At 42.4% G+C, this 19,418-nt stretch overlaps 2 protein-coding genes across 3 annotated transcripts in view; both read left to right on the forward strand.

Moving 5' to 3' along the window:
* LOC121607491 (transcriptional enhancer factor TEF-3-like) overlaps positions 1–14,668 on the forward strand; it is a 40,786-nt gene extending 26,118 nt beyond the window's left edge. The window contains exons 4-12 of one of the 2 annotated variants that reach the window (XM_041938318.1): positions 1,008–1,079; positions 2,570–2,704; positions 3,114–3,157; positions 3,450–3,511; positions 3,698–3,828; positions 4,643–4,816; positions 8,876–9,016; positions 10,533–10,685; positions 13,592–14,668. In XM_041938318.1, the coding sequence (XP_041794252.1) occupies positions 1,008–1,079; positions 2,570–2,704; positions 3,114–3,157; positions 3,450–3,511; positions 3,698–3,828; positions 4,643–4,816; positions 8,876–9,016; positions 10,533–10,685; positions 13,592–13,705 (1,026 nt within the window). In that variant the 3' untranslated portion in view covers positions 13,706–14,668. The remainder of the gene's footprint in view (positions 1–1,007; positions 1,080–2,569; positions 2,705–3,113; positions 3,158–3,449; positions 3,512–3,697; positions 3,829–4,642; positions 4,817–8,875; positions 9,017–10,532; positions 10,686–13,591) is intronic. The other variant, XM_041938319.1, reaches the window with a different exon arrangement.
* Positions 14,669–16,941: 2,273 nt separating this feature from the next.
* On the forward strand, positions 16,942–18,883 carry LOC121608547 (MANSC domain-containing protein 4-like). The gene is made up of 3 exons (XM_041939859.1): positions 16,942–17,161; positions 17,319–17,453; positions 18,015–18,883. Exons 1-3 carry the CDS (start codon positions 16,942–16,944, stop codon positions 18,881–18,883), a joined length of 1,224 nt encoding a protein of 407 aa, XP_041795793.1.
* Positions 18,884–19,418: the final 535 nt, after the last annotated feature.

Below are 19,418 nucleotides of genomic sequence, written 5' to 3' on the forward strand. Positions count from 1 at the left end.
AGCAATATTGTGTCTCAAACCAGTGTATTAGTGGTGTGGCTCACATTCCCTGAAGGAGCTGCCTTCACCCAAAAGAAACCAAATGGTTAATTAATAATGATTCATGCTTTGCACAGATTTTAGTCTATGGATTTTTTTGCGTAACAATCTTTTTCCAGATGGTTTTTCTGTTCTGCTGTTACATGTTGTTTTAATTCTACTGTATTTTATTTTCCTTGCTTTGATTGATTTATCACACATGTTATTGTTTTTATGTTAAGCACTTTGTGTTGTTTATTATCCTGGGGGGATGTTCATCCATATTACAAGAAGATATTCTCCTACTTGGTTTTAGTGGTATCAATGCATGCATGTAGTTTAGTTTTTATGTACATTGGTTTTGAGATGTCTACCACCAACATCCCAATACGAGGAGAATTACATTTGTAGAATCATCTGATGATGATCATGAATATTCATAGTGAATTTCAGGCAAAGTCTGGTTTAGTATTTTGTTTAGAAAAGAGTCTTAACAGACCAGAAAACCATTTTCAGGTCCTGTTCCCAGCTGAGCTAAAATATTGCTTTATAATCTTTGCCTGCTATGTTACTCATACTGTACATCTGTGTGTGGTGAGGCCCCATGGACCAAAGAAACCACTTAGGAGTTAAATTAATGCCATCCGAGCTTCCATCCATCTAAATCCGTTCATTCTGTAATTGGTCACTGGGGTCCTGGTGAGGGAACAAACCCGGTCAACATATTCACACTCCCACTTTTAGTCAGTTTCGTCTCAAATTCACCTGAGTGAATTTCACCTGAGTGAAGGTTTTCAGACTGTGGAGGGAAACAGAAGCATCTGGAGGAAATCCATGTGAGCACACAGGGGTGAAAAGGTGAAAGTCCCCATCAGGCCAGGTCAGGTTTGAACCCAGGACGACCTCACTGTGAGGCCACGAAGCCGACTCCTTTTAGTCACATAAATAAATACTCAACTCTGCTGTGTTGTCTGCTGTCTGTCTCTCAGGTGTCCAGTCACATCCAGGTTTTAGCCCGACGGAAGGCCAGGGAGATCCAGGTGAAGCTGAAGGTACGCTACGTGAGTCAACCGCTTTTTTTTTTACATTCCCTTAATGCTTTTGAAGTGTTGATTTTGTTTAACGCACTTCAGAGGAAAACAGGGAGAGTTACGGATATTTGGATTTAATGTGCCTAAATTCTGCTGCACAGGTTTTGCAAAACAGCTTTGCTCTGCTCTCACTGCCAGGAGAGGAGAAAGAAAGAGTCATGACTGAGTTAATGGTGTAATTAGTATGTTGTTGGTTTTTTTATTTTCATTTTATTTGAGATTGTTTTTAGATCATAATCAGACCACAGTGCCTGCATTTTTCTGAGGTTGTTATCATGATTTTAACCATGTTGCACAGAGGGAGATGGAAAGAGGGTGAAAGCGTTATTACCCTGTATTATCCCCTCTTATAATGAAGCCTCATGTTTTGTTAAAGGTATTCCAACATCCATGACCCCTTCCCTGCCATGTATTCACATTCCATTAATACAAAGGCACAAGCGATTGGCTATTTTAATTGCACCCTCTAATTGATGCTACTTTTAAAAAGGATGCTGACACATTTCGATGAAATGTGAACATATTTTCCGGAAGCCTGAGGCTTCGTGTGCGCGATTATGAACAAGATGAACCAAACGCAATTGTCAGGAAAAAAATTAATCCCTGCGTTATTCCTTCCAGGTATTACATTTGATAAGTACCTCAATAAAGGTTTCCTGTGTGGTTCGCTGAGAGCTTACACATCCCTGTATCCCCAGTACTTTCTCAGTTTACATTTCTCATACGCCCGCGTACTCGCAGTCACGGCAGGCAACAGGACTCTCCCTCACCTTGGACGGCAGCCATGACGGTTCAGCTGGCAGGGTCCGGCATCGGTCACAGGGTTGGCCCCTGTGACAGCCCTTTTTAAATGCGTCTTTGGTGTAACTGAGATCCCTACCACATGTACCCCCCATATTTCAGCTATGCCCTTGTGTTAGCCAGTTCTGGGAAGAAGAATGCGCCGTGTGGCCTTGCCCATTAGGGCTGGGCGGCAAGTGCTTGTAGTCCTCTGTGGTTTGGAAACTGCTGAAGGAGTGGATTCAAAAACAAGAGGTGTATCGCTTTACAGTGCAGCACAGGAAATACGATTTTGAAGCTCTCTGGCTATTTTAAACTCTTTTTTTGTTGATTGCATGAGCATTTAGCAATTTTTGCTACAATTATTAGCATATTAACATATCACCCCATTGCCTGCCTTGTCTTCCAGTATGACCTCCAACAGAAGCTAGTTGTCATCACTGGCTTGCCCCTGCCAAAGCAATAAACTTAACTCTTGACCCAAAGGCCCTTGACTGTAATATCACCTTCTCTTCAGCTCTCTGCCTGGCAGGGATTCACCGATGATGCAAGCTGGCCTCAGCCCTTCATTTCCCCTTTTAGGGCTCTGCTTGTGTTGCCGGTGAAGTGGGGCGCCGACTTAAAAGGAGTCTGAGTGCTCTCCCCTTTGCGTGACTGTCTGTTTGTCTCGCTCTCCGTAGGACCAGGCTGCCAAAGACAAGGCCCTGCAGAGTATGGCCACCATGTCCTCAGCCCAGATCATCTCGCCCACGGCTTTCCAGAACAAGATGGCTCTTCAGGGCCTCTCGAGGCCGGCTTACCCCACTACTGGTGGGGTGAGTCCCTGACCAGTGTCCCCCACACTGTTTGAGAAGCTGAACAGTTGCCACATTTATTTAAAAAATCGCAAAGTCTGTAGTTTATGGTTTGCTAATTGTGGCCAATTAGTAGTATTTGATTATACATGTACAGCATTTCCCTGGATGCTGATTAGATTTACACATTTAAAACTGCTTCCCGTAACTATTTTGCACATTTTAGATTCATGATACTGGAGTTTGGCCACAGATGATTCGACTTAAGCTACTTCAGTGTTAAAGTCCTCTTTAAAGAGGTTTTTATGGCATTTTATTTAATCCCAATGCAGAATAATCACAATAAAAATGCAAAAACACAATTGATTTGTGAGGATGAGTGTCGAGGTGGAGCTGCGTAATAGACTTTGCACGCTTTTGTTTTTCCCAGTTTTGGCACGGGGCTCTTCCAGGACAGCCAGGAGGCCATGAAGAGTGAGTGTCCATTCTTTCTGCTCTGTAGAAATACCGAATCCATCAGCGATTTCTCATGTGCTCACCTTAATAACCATCAGATAGCTTTCAATCCGAGACCGAATCTCAGAACAAATTCATACGTATCAGTGCAATTATAAAGAAAAGTCTTCAGCTGTCTGACTTTCTGCACACCGCTCTGCCCCCTGTGTCTTTAGAGGTCAGCCGGTCCAATTAGTATGTGAGATGGGGTCATGAGGCCGAGACGGTGCATAACATGCCTCTCCCTCTCTTGTCTGTCTCGTCTCTCCAGCATTAAGCCCTTCTCCCAGCAGAGTTACGCCATGCAAGCGTCCGGCCCGGCCCCCATAACAGGTGGGTGTTCTTTTGCCCCCGCTGTGTTGACAGAGGGCTGTCATGCTGTCAAAGTGACGGGACAACCCAGCTCGTGATGAAGAGCTCAGAGAAATAGCTAAAATATCGCTGCATTTTGCTTTTAAGGCTTTTTCTTTGTCGCACTCAAACCACAAATTTACGCAGTCACTGCCCTCATGTCTGCAGGTTATGAAAGCACAGCAGGGCTGTCAATGTCTCCCGGTGCCCCCCCTTGGCAGGGTAGAAGTATTGCCAGCTCCAAGCTGCGAATGCTGGAGTTCTCCGCCTTCCTGGAGCAACCTCAGGACCCAGAGACTGTGAGTAGACGAGACAGGAGATAACGTTGTGGCAGAGGGTTTTCACTCTTCACACAAAGATTTCATTTACTCATTTTTTTATCACTGCAAAGCTCTCACACACCACAAAGGCTTACTGACAGTTGCGTCAAGCCAAAAACATCATTCACAATGTTTTGTTCCTCTTTTTTTCAAGTGTCTTTGCTCAAAACTGTGTCATCTTCTGAAATAAAGATTTCATACAGCACAAGGCTTTTGTGCCTGATTTCGGGGGACAAGACGCCACTAAAGTGATAATTTCTGTATTACTAAATGACGGTTTTGGTAGTCTTTGCTGCTGATTAACACTGTTTATTTCATGTTGTTGCTTGATAAAGAAATCTTTTTATATACAGAAAACACATTGCACTATACAATGAAATCATAGCTAGCAACATGAAAATAACAAAGCAAACAAAAAGTCATATTCTTTAATGGAAATCTAAGGAAGGATGTCACTGATGTCCTGGAAAAGACTGGATGTTGTGATTTCATACTTAATATGTGGTTTAACAGCAACACAAATGTTGCAGGCTAATCTGTATTAATGCTTAAAGAAATTACACACAAGCACATTTCATGATTAGGAATTGTGCAAGTGTGAACAAAAGGGTGGGACCCTTCAGACAGGTGATGGGATGTTTTAATAAATATGATTCAATGGAACAGCAGGCTCAATGTAACAGATGTCCTGGAGTGCCTAGCAGTGCACTTGGCGTTAATGGCAATTTAGCAAACTGGACATTTGTCCTTTTTGGCTCTTCTCACCTCCTGATATGCACTTTTGTCCCTCCAGTTCAACAAGCACCTGTTCGTGCACATCGGCCAGTCCAACCCGAGCTACAGCGACGCCTATCTGGAGTCGGTGGACATCAGACAGATCTACGACAAGTTCCCAGAGAAGAAAGGAGGCCTGAAGGAGCTGTTTGACAAAGGGCCGCACAATGCGTTCTTCCTCGTCAAGTTCTGGGTAAAACATTTTTGTGCATTTTGTTTTAAATCTTTTTTGAGAAATCCAGTTCAGATCAGCCCCCTTTCACTTCCATCCACTTCGTCTGGGTCCAGTTTAATTATTTTTAATCCATTTCAACTGATAAATCACTCAATTAAAACCCATGTTTATGTAAAGCTCAATCCGATACTCTGTGTGTGGTAAATTTCATACATCGCAGCATGTAATCCTTACCAAATCATGAAGGTGAAGTGAGAGTACAGTGAATGCTGTTGTTAATGTTTTGTAGCACCTGTTGGCTGTTAATGGCCTAGCGGTGTTAACTGTGTTGAGATAGCTTCAGCATTGGAGTTAAAGGACCTTATGTGTGATTTAAAGCAAGAATGAATGGAAAGTCATTGCTCCCATGACCTGATTGGTGGCTTATATGCCTGCAAAGAAAGCACTGCTGCACAGAATGCATTAGGCGTGGATGTATTTGTATGCATGTGTCTGTGATGTGCGTGTTTATGATTGTGTGTGTGTGTGATTGTGTGCGGCAGCAGCCTTGGGGAGAGTGGCAGGCCTGATCTTTCACTAGGGGAAATGTGAGCCCAGGCACCTGTCTCTGTGCTATTAGACTGAGTCCAGCCCTCATGCACCCCCATGTATTTATTTATAGATACCCCCCCCCAAAAAAAAAAAAAACATACATGCACACACAAACACACCACACGCCAAACTCCCCATTACACACTGAGAGAGATAAGAGAGCAAAGCATGATGACAAAGTGAACTTCAGGCGCAGGCTAAAGAATGAAGATAGAAGGAGGAGAATGTGCACACAATGGACACGTCCATTTTTTTTCATCTCAGCTGATCTGGCCACCTTGTCTTACCTCAGGACAAGACCTTTGGTATTTGTATCACGCACAACACGTACACACTTACAACACACCAACTTCTTTACCTCAAGGCACCTCCCTCTTCACATATCATAATCGAAAGTCACTATTTACTGAAGTGACTTTCGGTTATGATAACCCATGGCATTTCATTCAGAGGTCTTGCTCCTCTTTATGTAGGCGTGTGGGCTTTACGGCAGAGGTTAAGCACAATTAGAAGGGCTGAAATAAAAAGTCCTGAGGCTGGAGAGTGGTGTTGTGACAAAGTTTGTTAGACAGTCACTGAACAAAGCTAATTCATGCACTCATCACATTTAGAGAATAGCTAAGCCAATTCCTGGCGCTGCAAATGAGAATTTAGAGACTTCTATCATAATATCTTTGATGTATGAGCATCTCATAAATATTTGATAGTGAGCAGAATTAGCGATAGCCCCTCGCCCAACAAAGAAGAGGTTAAAACATCATTAATGTAAAATACCAATCAAACCATAGTATAGTGGCCACACTGTGATTGATGATGACCAAATGTTTTGCAGCACACTCGATGGATTAAAAAAAGAGTACGTTCAAAAATAAAATAATTCAGTTGCCAGTACTCACACTGTGCACGGTGTTATTGTTTTCACTCTACCATGGGTGGAGGTAAGCCTGCACCAGCCTGAACCTTGCTGGACTGAAATAAACTCCTCATGTTTATAAAGGACATGTTTGGCCTGACTCAGATTTATAAGTGCCTTGAGAGGTTGTCTGCAGCGAGCCGTGCCTGTCTTCCACTTCTTCTCCTATAACCTTCCCCTCCAATACTTGGGGACCGGCGGGGTCATTTCAGTCGCACCTGAGTCATTTGTTTACCACAGGGCACACGAGGTGACCCAAACACACATCCAGCTCAAGGATCCCTTAACTAGTGTGATTTGGTGCAAGTCGGGAGATTGGATGCTGATGGTGGAGGCACACAAGGGAAAAATTATGTCAAGCCATCATCTTCACTGCTGTGAAACATTGTGAAACATGATTGCTATCATCCTCTGATCCACTCTGTCAAAAAATGTGTTGCATTGAGGCCACTGGAGACTTGGAAAGCAGATGTACTGTATATTGCAGCTTTAACTACTGTGTTTCGGCGTGCCAAAGACGTGCAAAGTTCAAAGCGCCGCCTTGTAGTCCCAAGCCACCAGATGGCTTTGTATGTATGACATTACCCTTCTCACATGTTCGACTGCCACATTATTTATTGAGGGTAGATAAAAGACATTGGCGAGTGACACCATTCTGGAGGTAGGCTTCTCCAGTCCTCGGAGAGAGAGCAGCTGGTCAAGTCATGGCATTTGATTCAGGGGTGAGGGAAGGTGGAGATGAGTAGCCCCGCCATGCATCATAAAGAGAAACAGAGCAAGACAGCCATAAAGAGGGAGAGATAGAAATAGGGACACAGACAGTGTGAACAAGAGATTCGGGATGGCAGGAGAAATGGTGGGTGGCATGTAACCGACAAGTCATTCATCAGTGAAATATTGCTCTCTTGATTCATGTCAGAGCCCGGTCGAGTCAACAGTTACGACATGTGCTACTCCCCGCCGGAGGAAAACAAGCTCATAACACTGTCCCCTCTCAGTCTGTTCATCTTATTGTATCCCAAGGGGGTCCTCCAGTTCTCAAGGCATCCATGACAAAACACAGAAATGCTACAAAACAGCTGGGCATTTCAACACCCATGCTGGGAAAAAAAAGGACAGCAAAGATGCTCTCGGCCATGAAAATACACAAAATGAAATCCTCGACACATCTGAAAATACGATAACTTTATTTAAGCCGTCGTAAAAGACGGGAAGAGCCTATTTGATGACGCCGCAGCGGCACGGCCACGTGGCAGGTCATGACTGGGAGGGTGTGCTGAGCCGCAGGTTGGCATGGTGACGGTGACAGGCGGCTGGCCCACCTCCAAAGCTATGGCATTCTAGATTGAATTTCCAGCAAGCCCCCCTGTCGGCCGCTGGCTGCCCTGCCCCTCTCCCCACCTTCCTCCTCACCCCTCAGCGCCCGTGGCCCTGTCCTAACGGATTGTCTCACGCCTTTGAAGTGCCGAGGGAATCCGATTTGAGCTGGCTCTGCTAAATTGTTACACAGCCAGCCTGCCCACCGTGATCTAATCAGCCAATTGCACGCTGATGATTGTAATTGGATGAATTCCCTCGCAGGCTGTTAGGGAAGCAGGGAATGGCGGTTCGGGGAGGGTCACTAGGCCCCAGGGATGAAGACAAATAGAGGAATTACATGAGCCAGGGATGAAGATGAACGGGGTGATGAAGAGATGAGAGGAGGCTGAGCGGTGTCTCAATGGCCCATTAGGAGACAATAGCCCGACAGGGGAAAAGGTAAAACAGCCCAGCTGTCTGACGGAGGAGACGGCACCTCAGTCTGATCCAAAATCAGATTATACTTTCCTCACTTCAAACTTAAACTAGTGTGAGGATCAGAAATAGGTGAATCTGCATCCATACGAGGGTGAAGAAACTTTACGCTGCCTTAAAATGAAAATGTAGAAAACAGAAAATGGTGAAAGAGTATCATGTTAGGAACAAAACATGAGTAGAAATATGAAAAAGTAGCTTGGCTTCAGCATTTTCCGAAACATCTCATGAACAGGTGAGCTATCAGACAATTTCCAGCTCTCTGGGTTGGTCAATGGACTCATGATTGCGGTAAAGACGACCGTACTTGAATGTACCACAGAGAAAGATCAACATCTTCTGTATTACAACAAAACACACACACACATACACACACAAAGAGTTACACAGCATCTTGGGAATCTTGAGGCTGGATTTGACAGCGTTATACTGGGTTAACAAGGATCTGACCATTGAATGCCTCTTGGCTTTACAGAGCATCACTCTCAAGCTTTGTTGAGCCATAACACCGTGGTGATGCCTTCATCAGACTGGCACACATGTTCCTTGAGATCCATATCTGTGCGCAGAAAAGCAGAACCTGATATTTTGTTATAGATTATAGAGCTGGGACTGTATATCCTTGCAGCACACATGTCTACAGTTAAAGAAGGGCAGCAAATCTTCATCCGTGCTCATACACCACCTGGCTGCAGTCATGGCTCTTTTTGGATCAGACTGACAGGTGTATATTGATGTAAGTTGATCCACATGACATGTTGTCTGTTTCTTCACTCCAGGCGGACCTTAGTGTAAACCTGCAGGATGACAGCAGCTTCTTCTATGGTGTTTCCAGTCAATATGAGAGTTCTGAGAACATGATCATCACCTCATCCACCAAAGTCTGCTCCTTTGGCAAGCAGGTGGTGGAGAAAGTGGAGGTAAGACAAAGATACTGGGGGTTAGCAAGAATCCTTTTTCTTATTTGTAAACTGAAACTTTAGTGTGCCCATAATCAGACACTTGCCCTGCACTTATCATGAAACATGACAAAATATTCCTGGAAGGTTGAATTTATAGTGATGCAAAAGTTTCTTCGCCCTTCAAACATTTCTCATAATGTTTAACACTGAAAAGAAAGCAAACGTTGATGACCTTTTTAAAGCAGTTCTGCTTATGCTTGTGTGAAGAACAGCAGCATGTCAGTACATTGGTTGCAGACATGCTCATCTTTGTCACCAGATTATCGTGTGCTCACTGTTCCCTTGGTTTTGCTTCTAAGGAGTAACGCCACACTAAATAGAAACTTCTTCCAACCTCTGACCACACCCAACATCACGGCTGGGTGTGGTCAGTTGTGATCGTTGTACTTGCAACCACACCCAGCTATGATATAGAGTGGTGCTATAATGCCATGCTGCTTCACCGCTGCAAATGGTGCACATATAGCATTTCTTGTGCAAGGCCCATCAATAGCCTTTAAGACTTTGTAGATGCAGCCCCGACCACCCATTTGGCTGCGCTTGTTGGCTTTGTCATGTATATTAAGAGAGCTGGATGTTGCTCAATGGTTATATTTGCTTTCGTAATGATTGTTTAAGGTAAAAACGTGTTTTCTTTGCTTCCCATTATAGATACAGATATTAACACAGCATATTTAATTATTCCATTAGACTACTATTATTATGAAAGGCACAGTGACCAATCCCATTATAATGAGTTATTTCCATATAAATACAGTAAATGCCATTTGTGTCAATTTATTCACAGTTTTTCCTGTTTTTTAACCTTTATTTTGTGTGCTTGCATATTTAATGTTTTGGGCTCCTACAATTACCAGTAAACTCTATATGTGGCTAGACTTTGAAGTTTGTATCATTGAGGGACATTTCAACATTAAGAGGTCATGACCATCAAAACCCACTATTATCATGCAGAGGAGTGAATAACTGCTACTGGTGCAGATGGATTCCAGTCAATTACCGCTGATCTGTGGTCAGGAAACTGACGTGGTTCACAAATCTCCCCAGCATGACTAACTGCTATGCTTCCCGTTAACTAGACAGAATAGTGGCCCTGCCCCCATCTGCTGCTGATGGATTGTACAATATAAACACATACACACACATCCCTAGGTAGAGCCATCTGCCTCAGTAGGCCACATGATGATATTTAATGGCTTCATCATTTGATTACGGTTGTCACGAGAAATATGTTTATTGTCATATCTGGTATGCCATATGCTGCATTAGATATATTACCCATATTGCGGCCTATCACATAGATGTTCATATCCAATGTATCTAACTGAGTTTCAGTGGGATGTGTATCCCTGTTTTTTGACCATAGATTTCGCTTGTCAGCCTTTAATGTGTTTTAAATTCTCTTTGCACATGGTATATGTTCTCATATATTAGAGAGCATGCTTTTATTGTGCGTTGTATCCTTTTTCCCTAGACGGAGTATGCACGTTTTGAGAATGGGCGCTACGTGTTTCGAATCCACCGTTCCCCATTATGTGAATACATGATCAACTTCATCCACAAGCTTAAACACCTGCCGGAGAAGTACATGATGAACAGCGTACTGGAGAACTTCACTATCCTACAGGTACTCACCGGGATCAGATATATAGAGGGTGTGTGTGTGTAGAGGCTGGAGATTTCAGTGCTGCAGTCTGCAGTATGTTACTCTTCTGGTATTATAAAAACATTCAGGTATTCTGTTAAATATTAAAGAGATAGTTTGTTTAAAAAAATACACTTATTCTCTTTCTTGCTGAGAGTTAGATGAGAAGATCAATACCACACTCATCCCTGAACTAAAGATGGAGCTATAGCCAGCTGCTAGTTAGCTTAGCCTAGAATAAAGACTGAAAACATTGGGAAATAGCCAGACTTGCCCTGCCCAAAGGTAGAAATCTACCTAGCATCACCTCTTAAACTCTCCAGTTAACATTTTGTATCTCATTTGTTCAACATGCACAAACACTGAAGTGTAAAAACAAGATCTTGTGGTTTTGCAGCAGGTATGAGCAAGACAAGACGCCTTTCGAGTTTTGCTGTCAACGTGAGATTGCCAGGCTCTGATTGGTGACAAAACATTCACGTCAGCCTCTGTTTAGTAATTACAGAAATACCAACAAACTGGCAACATGGCTGCAGAGACATGGCCGTCATACATATAACGCAACAAAGAAGCTAATTTAGGATATTTATCTGGCATGACTACAAGCTTAGTCGTGTGGAAACCGTCTCGGAATAATGTGTGGAAACTCTGACGTCAGGAGGTATTCATGTTCCAAAAGTTCTGCCAACATTTTTTTTTTCAACTTTCAGAGAGAGCTAGGCTAGCGGTTTTCTGTCTTTATGCTAAGCTAAGCTAACCAGCTGCTGGTGGTAGCTTCATCTTTAGCATACAATTTGATCTCATGATCTAACTATTAGTAAGAAAGCAAATGAACATAGTTTCCAAAATTGTTTTAAGAACAATTTTAAGCTTAATATCATATTTTGAAAAAAAAAAAAATATGATACACAAGTGTTGTATATAAACTAATGAGTGTTTTTCCTGCTCACTGCAGACTCTATTGCCCTGTCGCCATAGCCCTGCTCTGAAAATGTTGCCTGTGGTGTAGATACAAAGAGGCATAAACAGCTTATTCTTACTTAAAATGGATTTAGATATGAGTCATTGTCTGCAACACACTGATGCACTGAAACTCACTCATCGTCCTTCATCATTCTTGTAGTTTCATTCATGGCATTCAGAGGCGATGAAGCACACAGGGCCACATGGACGTTCAGTACGTGTGCAGACACTTTCTTTCATTTTCAGAGAGCTTTCTGCAGGAATCCCACTGCCATGAAGGGTGCGAGACAGGAAAGCTGTTTGGTCTCTAAATGAATGTACTTGTGCCATGATGTCACTGACCATTAGCAGTTTTTCACTGCGTTTTGACCGCTGAAGCATTATTTACAATGTCTCGCAGAGTTAAAACATTTCACCCATTCCACTGTACGTTGGACTTTTCTGAATGAGCCGGTGTGCTCCTCCGAGAGCGAACACAGAGAGGGAAGTGTATAGAGTGGAGTGTATCACCATAGTAACAAAGTGGTCCTCAACACCAGGGTTCAAAGACATTGGTGTCCCTTCCATTGGAGGCTGCATTCCTACTTGCCAAGGGACAATGACCATATTGAGCCCACACTGACGACTACATGGCAGCATGTCATTAGGTTTCTCAATGGGCTGATTTAGCTCATATTAACCATGAACAGCTCATTAACAGGCGTGCACACACAGAGACATGCACACACACATATAGACAACAGATGCGTGCACTCACAGATTCCACATTGCAAGGCTGAGCACAATGGATCGATATGCCTCATGTAACAAGTGCTGTGTTCAGTGCGACACAATTGAGTATAATGAATTGCCGAAGTTGTGTGCTTGTTTTGTGCTTGTTGCCACACTCCCCCTGCTGTATTTGCAGATACAAATTAGTCTTGTACACAGCATACTACATTTTTACCAAAGAGATTGTGTATAATTTATTATTGAATATTAATTTGAACTATAAAATGCTGTGTTTAAGTAGATTTGAAATCTCTATCTACTATATCAGTGTTACTTATAGTGTTAATAATCATTTTGTCATTGTGTGCATAGATTTGTTTAATGTGTTTCATAAGGCAAACTGTGGTCATATAAATAGGGAACAGGTATGTTGAAACAATGATCATGCAATGACTGTTTAAGAGGAAAAATTATCTTCAAAGTAAAAGATAATTCCATATAAGAGTTGCTGTTAAAGAGGCAGCTGCATGTCTGAGAGCAAAGAAGCTACTGTCATCACATTTTAATGATGTTAACATACTATTTTTGTATGATAATCATTGTTTTTCATGTTTGAACACATTTTAAAGGCCATGGCTCTACCAAAACCACAAACAGTGGCATATAAAGAGTTGTGCACAAGGTTAAACTTTATTTTTTTTATCAAGAAATTCCTTGTGAACCCCCTTTTTAACTAACTAAAATAAATGAAATCACTTAGATTTAAGCAAGGTATGTTGGGCTGATATGAAGATTTACTAACGACCAGATGTTGGTCAATCATATCATCCACTGCCTTTATGATGGAGTTCGACCCTCAAAGTGAAATACAGCACGTAAAAGCAGCGTGTAAAACATGTAGTCGCTCTATTTCTTTACCACTCTTTTTCATTCATTTGATAGTTTAAATGATCATCTTTTACTCTGTGTCTTTTAATTTGATGGAGCAATCTATCTCACTAGATCCCAGTAAAGTCTTTATGGATTTCAGTAGAGTCTTAAGATTGTCTGCATGAAGAATCCTCCACTCTGCAAAGGACTGAAAACTTCTCTGCAAACTAGGAGATTGTGAAGAGATTCGACTTTACTTGACATAACATGTGAAACCGGGGTCAGGTGGCTTTCCATCCTCTACTACTGCATGACTGAACAAGCCCTTCTGTGTTTGTCCACAGGTGGTGACTAACAGGGACACACTGGAGACCCTCCTGTGCATAGCTTATGTCTTCGAGGTGTCCACCAGTGAGCACGGAGCACAGCATCATATTTACAGGCTAGTCAAAGACTGACACAGTCACACAGTTGGAACTGCTCTTGACCCATTGTAGCGCCTCAGTGAGCAACAACATTAAACAATGGACTACTTCCTCCGTAAGCTTAAAGCTGAACCCACACAACTCCGTAAGGAGCCCAGAAAAACACTCGTTTTGTTAGCATGCCCAGGAACGCTACTATTACTACTGCTCCTGAGGAAGAGGTGGATTTGGGATTGTGGAAGCTGAAACAGGCTTTGTGTGAAAAGTGGCAAGAAAAAAAGAAAAGGAAGAAGAGGACCATGATACACTGTGGTCTCTATACCAAAGGAGCCAAACCTTGCCAACAAGACCTGCATGAGAAGGTTGTCAGTGGTGGTGTTTTTCATCTCGTTTTACTAGTGCTTGTTTTTGATTTAGATTCTTTTCCACATGTGCATGTGCAGGGGATGTTAAAGAGGAGTTCAGCTGCCTCAGAGTGCCACCTAGTGACTTAAATATAAATAACCATGGGGAAAAAATAATGAAAGTAGACTGAGAGTCCCTCCTTTGCACATCCATAAAATATCACTGTTTTTGGTGCCAATCTTTTTTTGTGTTATTTGAGCATTTGAGTAATTATGTACAGTGCTGCATCATCTTCTCTAAACAGAGTTACAAAGATAAGAGGCTAAAATGATTTAAAAGAGCTATTGTATTCACTTTGTTTGATGTTTAATGTTAAATGTTTCTTGTATTGTCTTACTGTTTTTGATTGAAAATGATCTGACTACAACAAAAGGCACATAATAACACTGCTAACTTGAACCAGGTTTAGATCTGTAAGCTGATTACAGAAGTTGACTGTAACTTGCCCTGAAGCGTCAGATGAAAATACAAGTGTTTCTTACATAACTCCTGAGTTTGTTGCATTCTGTGCAAAGTGTTGCAACTGCCTGTGGCTTACGTTAGAAATAATAAATTGAATGCATAAGGAGAAATACAGCCTGTATTAGCAGTTTCACATACGGAAAATCAGACAAAATGGATCATGTTATGTCCTAATTTTACACTACATACTAATTCTAAGCAGGTTTCTCAGTATGTTGTGCTTCACAGACAAAAGTAAATGTATTTTAAGATTTCAGTCTTGATTGAAGATTGGTTTTTGAGCATACTGTTGATGGGCACTATTGGACAAAGGAAATGGAGGAGCTCCTTGCAGGTGCAAAAAATGAAAACTTACCGTGCATGGTGGTGATACAGCTCCTGGATGACATCATAAAACAAAAAAGTAAGTATCTAAAGCTGCAGATTACTATTATTTTCAGCATTGATTAATTTGTTGATTATTTTTCGACATTTTTTTAGGCTGTACAAAGTAAAACAATTGTGGAAAATGTCTGCAAGTTCTTCAGATTGCTTAAAGATATTCAGTTTACAATGATAAAAAAAGAAAAGTAGCCATTCTACTCATGTCGTTCCGGAGTGGCAGTATGATTGACGTCCATGTGTGCCTATTATTTTAATAACAATTAGTACAAAAGTAGATTACCATGAGTGCAAAAAATATTAACATAAGTGTAGTACACACTGTAAACTATTAGTGTGTAGTATGGAACTGGAGTACAGTTATTATAAAGGAAATGACTGTTGCCATCTGGTGGTGATGAGACATCATTACACTTTATGATGGTGACACTATTAGACTGGGTTCAATGATCTGATGCTCAGGCTCGTTATTTGAGTTTAACATATAAACTAAAGGCTTTTTTGGAGGTCAGTTCCTTTATAATCCATCGGTGTTTGGTCCAAACCAAAGAATCAGTGTAAAGTTCCCACTGCTATGCTGGGGCACAGGTCACTGTACACTGGTGAGCCTCATTAGCTGCTTCTCTCAGTCACTACAACCACACCAGTCTGGTAGAATTATGAAGATGTATTAGCATATTGTATCACCTTTTTGGCTACAGAATTAGAGAACATACATTTTAAAGAGGTTTACACATGGAATCAGACACCAAAATTATGTTGTTATGTCAGCTGAGGCTTCTTAAATTCAATACTATCCTCTCATTTTGAGCAGTACTATTGATTTCTACTTCAAAACATTTCTGCAGAATAGTTCCCCCTTAGATTGTAGCCTATACGCCCTGCACTCCAGAAGCTCTTTATCCAAAAAGGTGCTTTCAACCCCCAGGTGTAAACTGAGAACGTGGCACTGTGATGGAGAGACAAGCTCACAAAAGGTGAGAGGAACAGCCTAACAGGTGCAGCAAATCCAAAAGCGAGGGAGCAAAAGGCTTATTCTGATAATCCCATTTGAAAGAATTTAGGCAGATTGCTACAATTAATGACAATCCCACTCTCAGATGTCTGACCCCGCTGAAAACAGGCCGCTTGTTTGGTCACAAAGAGAACAGAGGTTACTGGAATTGTCAGCCTGGTTCCTGCTAAAGCCAGAGCAGTATTTACTTTGCAGCGAGCGCTTTGTGTTGAAGGCATAGCTGCAGTGTGGAGATTCATCCGAACCCAGCCAACATGAGCACCACAGGTCGAAACAATGACTGAGTTACAACTTTATCCCACAGGTTTACAGCTCAACAGTCTAAAGAAAAAAACTGAGAAAACTGACTGAAACACTCCCATACACATACGCAGGGGTGGACAAAACAACAGGAACACCATATTTACAAAGAATGAGGCTGAAAGTCTCTTTTCAACGTTGAGAGTTGAAAATCTCTCTTGTCAACTGATGTTTTCAAGGTAAAGACTTAAATTTCAAGCCAACATGGACAAGAAGTCCTTAAAGCAGACATGAAAATTTGAACATCTACATTTCATGACAACTGGGCAGCTCTCAGGAAGGCTGTGTGATCAACCTCACAAAGGTATTTCTTGCAGTGATGTTTGAGAGGTGTTTGATTATGTTATATCTTACTGTTTATGAACATGACTGACTTGCATTAGAATTAAATCTTTGCAGATTTATTGTGTTATTTGTTACAGTGTCCTTTTAAAGTGTAAAAATCCAAATTAGTTGTTACCATCCTGCCCGAAAAGTAGCCTCTATTATTCTAGCTGCCTGGGCACAGTCTGGACACCTTACGCACGGCTGGGTCTCCACCTCCTCCAGGTGCGTAGCTGTGACACACCTGGAGAGGTACTGGCACCAGTAAAAGCAGACCACTGGCTCCGCTTCAAGCCTGTCAACTCCAAGTAATCAGCGTCCCGGATATGTCGGTGCTCTACCGAGGTTGCAATTTAACATGGTCTGATTTACATTACGCGCAATGAATGTCACATGGGGCTTGCTGACGGTTTTGAGTCTGGTGTGCCACACCGAGTCGAGGTGCTCACCGACCTCTTACTATAAGAACTGCTGGATTCGACGCTTTCCTGGGATTTTCATCGATATCGAGGAGTCTCAGAGGAGAGGAGCGCAGCTTCTGAAGTCTTACCAGGAGGAGACGGCGCTCAAATGCAGCCGCACCTGTTGCCTTACCAGAAATTGTGAGTAATGTTTCTAAATCAGCGTAAAGGAAGCACGTATACTGCAGTATGTGGTGGCATTTTTTTTTTTTTTTTTTTTGCTTTCCATTCATTTGGAATAGTGCATTATGCCTCCAAACACGCACCCCATCCTGATTTATCGCCTTTCCTCTTATAGTTTCCTGCAATCTGGCCATTTTTCACTATGACACCACTCAAGAACACCTGAACTGCTTCCATCTGCACTGTCCAACACTGGAGAGCTGCATTCTCAGCCACAGAGGCAACGTTGTTCTGTACAATATCACAAAGGGTGAGTGAAGTTACATTCTCAACAAATACCTTTTAATCCGTTTTCACTATAACAAACATACAAATGCTGCATTTCTACTACCAGACCAATTTGTTATGGAAATTAAATAAGCAGCGCATTTACTCGAGTACTTATTTTGAAGTATTTTGCTTGAGTATTACCATTTTCTGCCACATGAAAGTCTACCCTCCTGCATTTCAGAGGGAAATCATGTACATTTTACTCCAATACATATATTTGATAGCAATAGTCATCCGCTATTTTGCATACAAAACACATGTAAAATTGCATAAGTACACACAGGTAAAGCAATGAAATGCTCACACATAAAACATCATATATATATATACTAAAACTAATTTTGCTTTTAATGTCATTGACTTATGGTCTTAAATGCTTGACTTTTACTTGTAAAGGAGTGTTGTAATGCTTCTTTTACTTAAAAAGGCTCTTAAAAATAACAATAGTTAAATTAATGTTAATAAAATAATTCTTTCACTGAATATTTACAGTTTAAGTGTCAACAAAGGTGAGTCATAACTCTGTAATTTCTTTTCATAGGTGTGGATCCTGACCTGTTGGTGTTTGGAAAATACTTCACCTCCAATGTGCGTGTGTTGCCCCACCACTACAGCCGAGTCAACGCCTCGGAGCCGCTGCCCTCAGACAAACGGCAGTTCATTCATCCACCTCCAGCTGCTGCACCACCCCTGACCTCTGCACCCACAGTTATACCTCCTACCACAGCAAGCAGAGTGCTCACTGCCACCACCACCACCACTACCACTACCTCCACTACACTGCAGAGCACCAGTCAGCCTTCAACAGTTCCCACAACTACAGCTGCCTTATCCTCCACTCCACAGACTCCACTAACTTCAGGGAGCCATGCACAAACGACCCCAACCACCTCTGTCACTTCTTTTGCACCCAGCTTTACTACACCTCCTTCATCCACCACAGCAACCACCCTGAGCGATTACCAGCTCGAGACCACTCCAGCCTTTTATACCACAACTGCACAGCCCTCCACATCCCCTACCCATCATCGCACCACCTCCTCTCAGGTGGCCACCAGCCCTTCAGCTTCCACAGCCGTTATGAGCCATACAGAGAGCAGCAAGCAATACCCCAATGACACCAAGGGGAACCTGGGGAGGAACCACACTGCTGGCAGTGAGGGAGGCCAGGATGTCAGCGAAGGGGACACCTTCGGCGGCTTGGGACCTGGGTGGCACGTAGCCGCTCACACCTTGCTGGTTGCAGTGGCCATCTGCATCACAGTGCTGCTGAGCTGCTGTTGCTCCGTTCTGCTGGTCGTGAGCTGGAGAGGTCAGAGGAAGAGGATGGGACGCTACCGAACGTCATGGAGAGGGAAAACAGGCTCCATGCGTCTGATAAAGTATGTGCTGGTCAGAGAAAACACCTGAAAGTGGGGATAAAAGACATTTGTCCTTTGTTTACAGTGATGTTTTTAATGAAGGAATCCAGGATGAAGAGACATAAATTAGAATGTGTAGTGTTAGATTTCTGTAAAGCAATAGTTTTCACATATTGGATTATGCTAATAGCAAGGATGATGCTTAAAGAAGACTGAGATGAAAATGTAGTTAGTCGTTGAGGTTACAATTCCGTATATTTAAACTGAACAGAGAGAGGCATTTTATGGCTTAGATGAGATTTCCAAATACATAGCTGCCATGATTTTGGTCTCGCTTGTGACGCAACGGCTTTGGACAGAAGACCCGAACTCAGCCAATGCATTTGACCGCAGCAATTTGCCTGAAGAAAGACGATATGATGTCCGTTTGGCTGAATGACATTTTGATGTAAGTTTAAACTGATGTTGACGCCAAACCTCAAGAACTTTGGATCGTCGTCTTCGCTGGTCTTAAGTGGGACTTAATGGGCGCTTCCAAGAAAAAAAAAAAAAAAGACAGCTACAATTAAAGGGTTGTTCAGATC

Source organism: Chelmon rostratus, chromosome 6 (genome assembly GCF_017976325.1).
Source record: "Chelmon rostratus isolate fCheRos1 chromosome 6, fCheRos1.pri, whole genome shotgun sequence".
NCBI classification, from domain to species: Eukaryota; Metazoa; Chordata; class Actinopteri; order Chaetodontiformes; family Chaetodontidae; genus Chelmon; species Chelmon rostratus.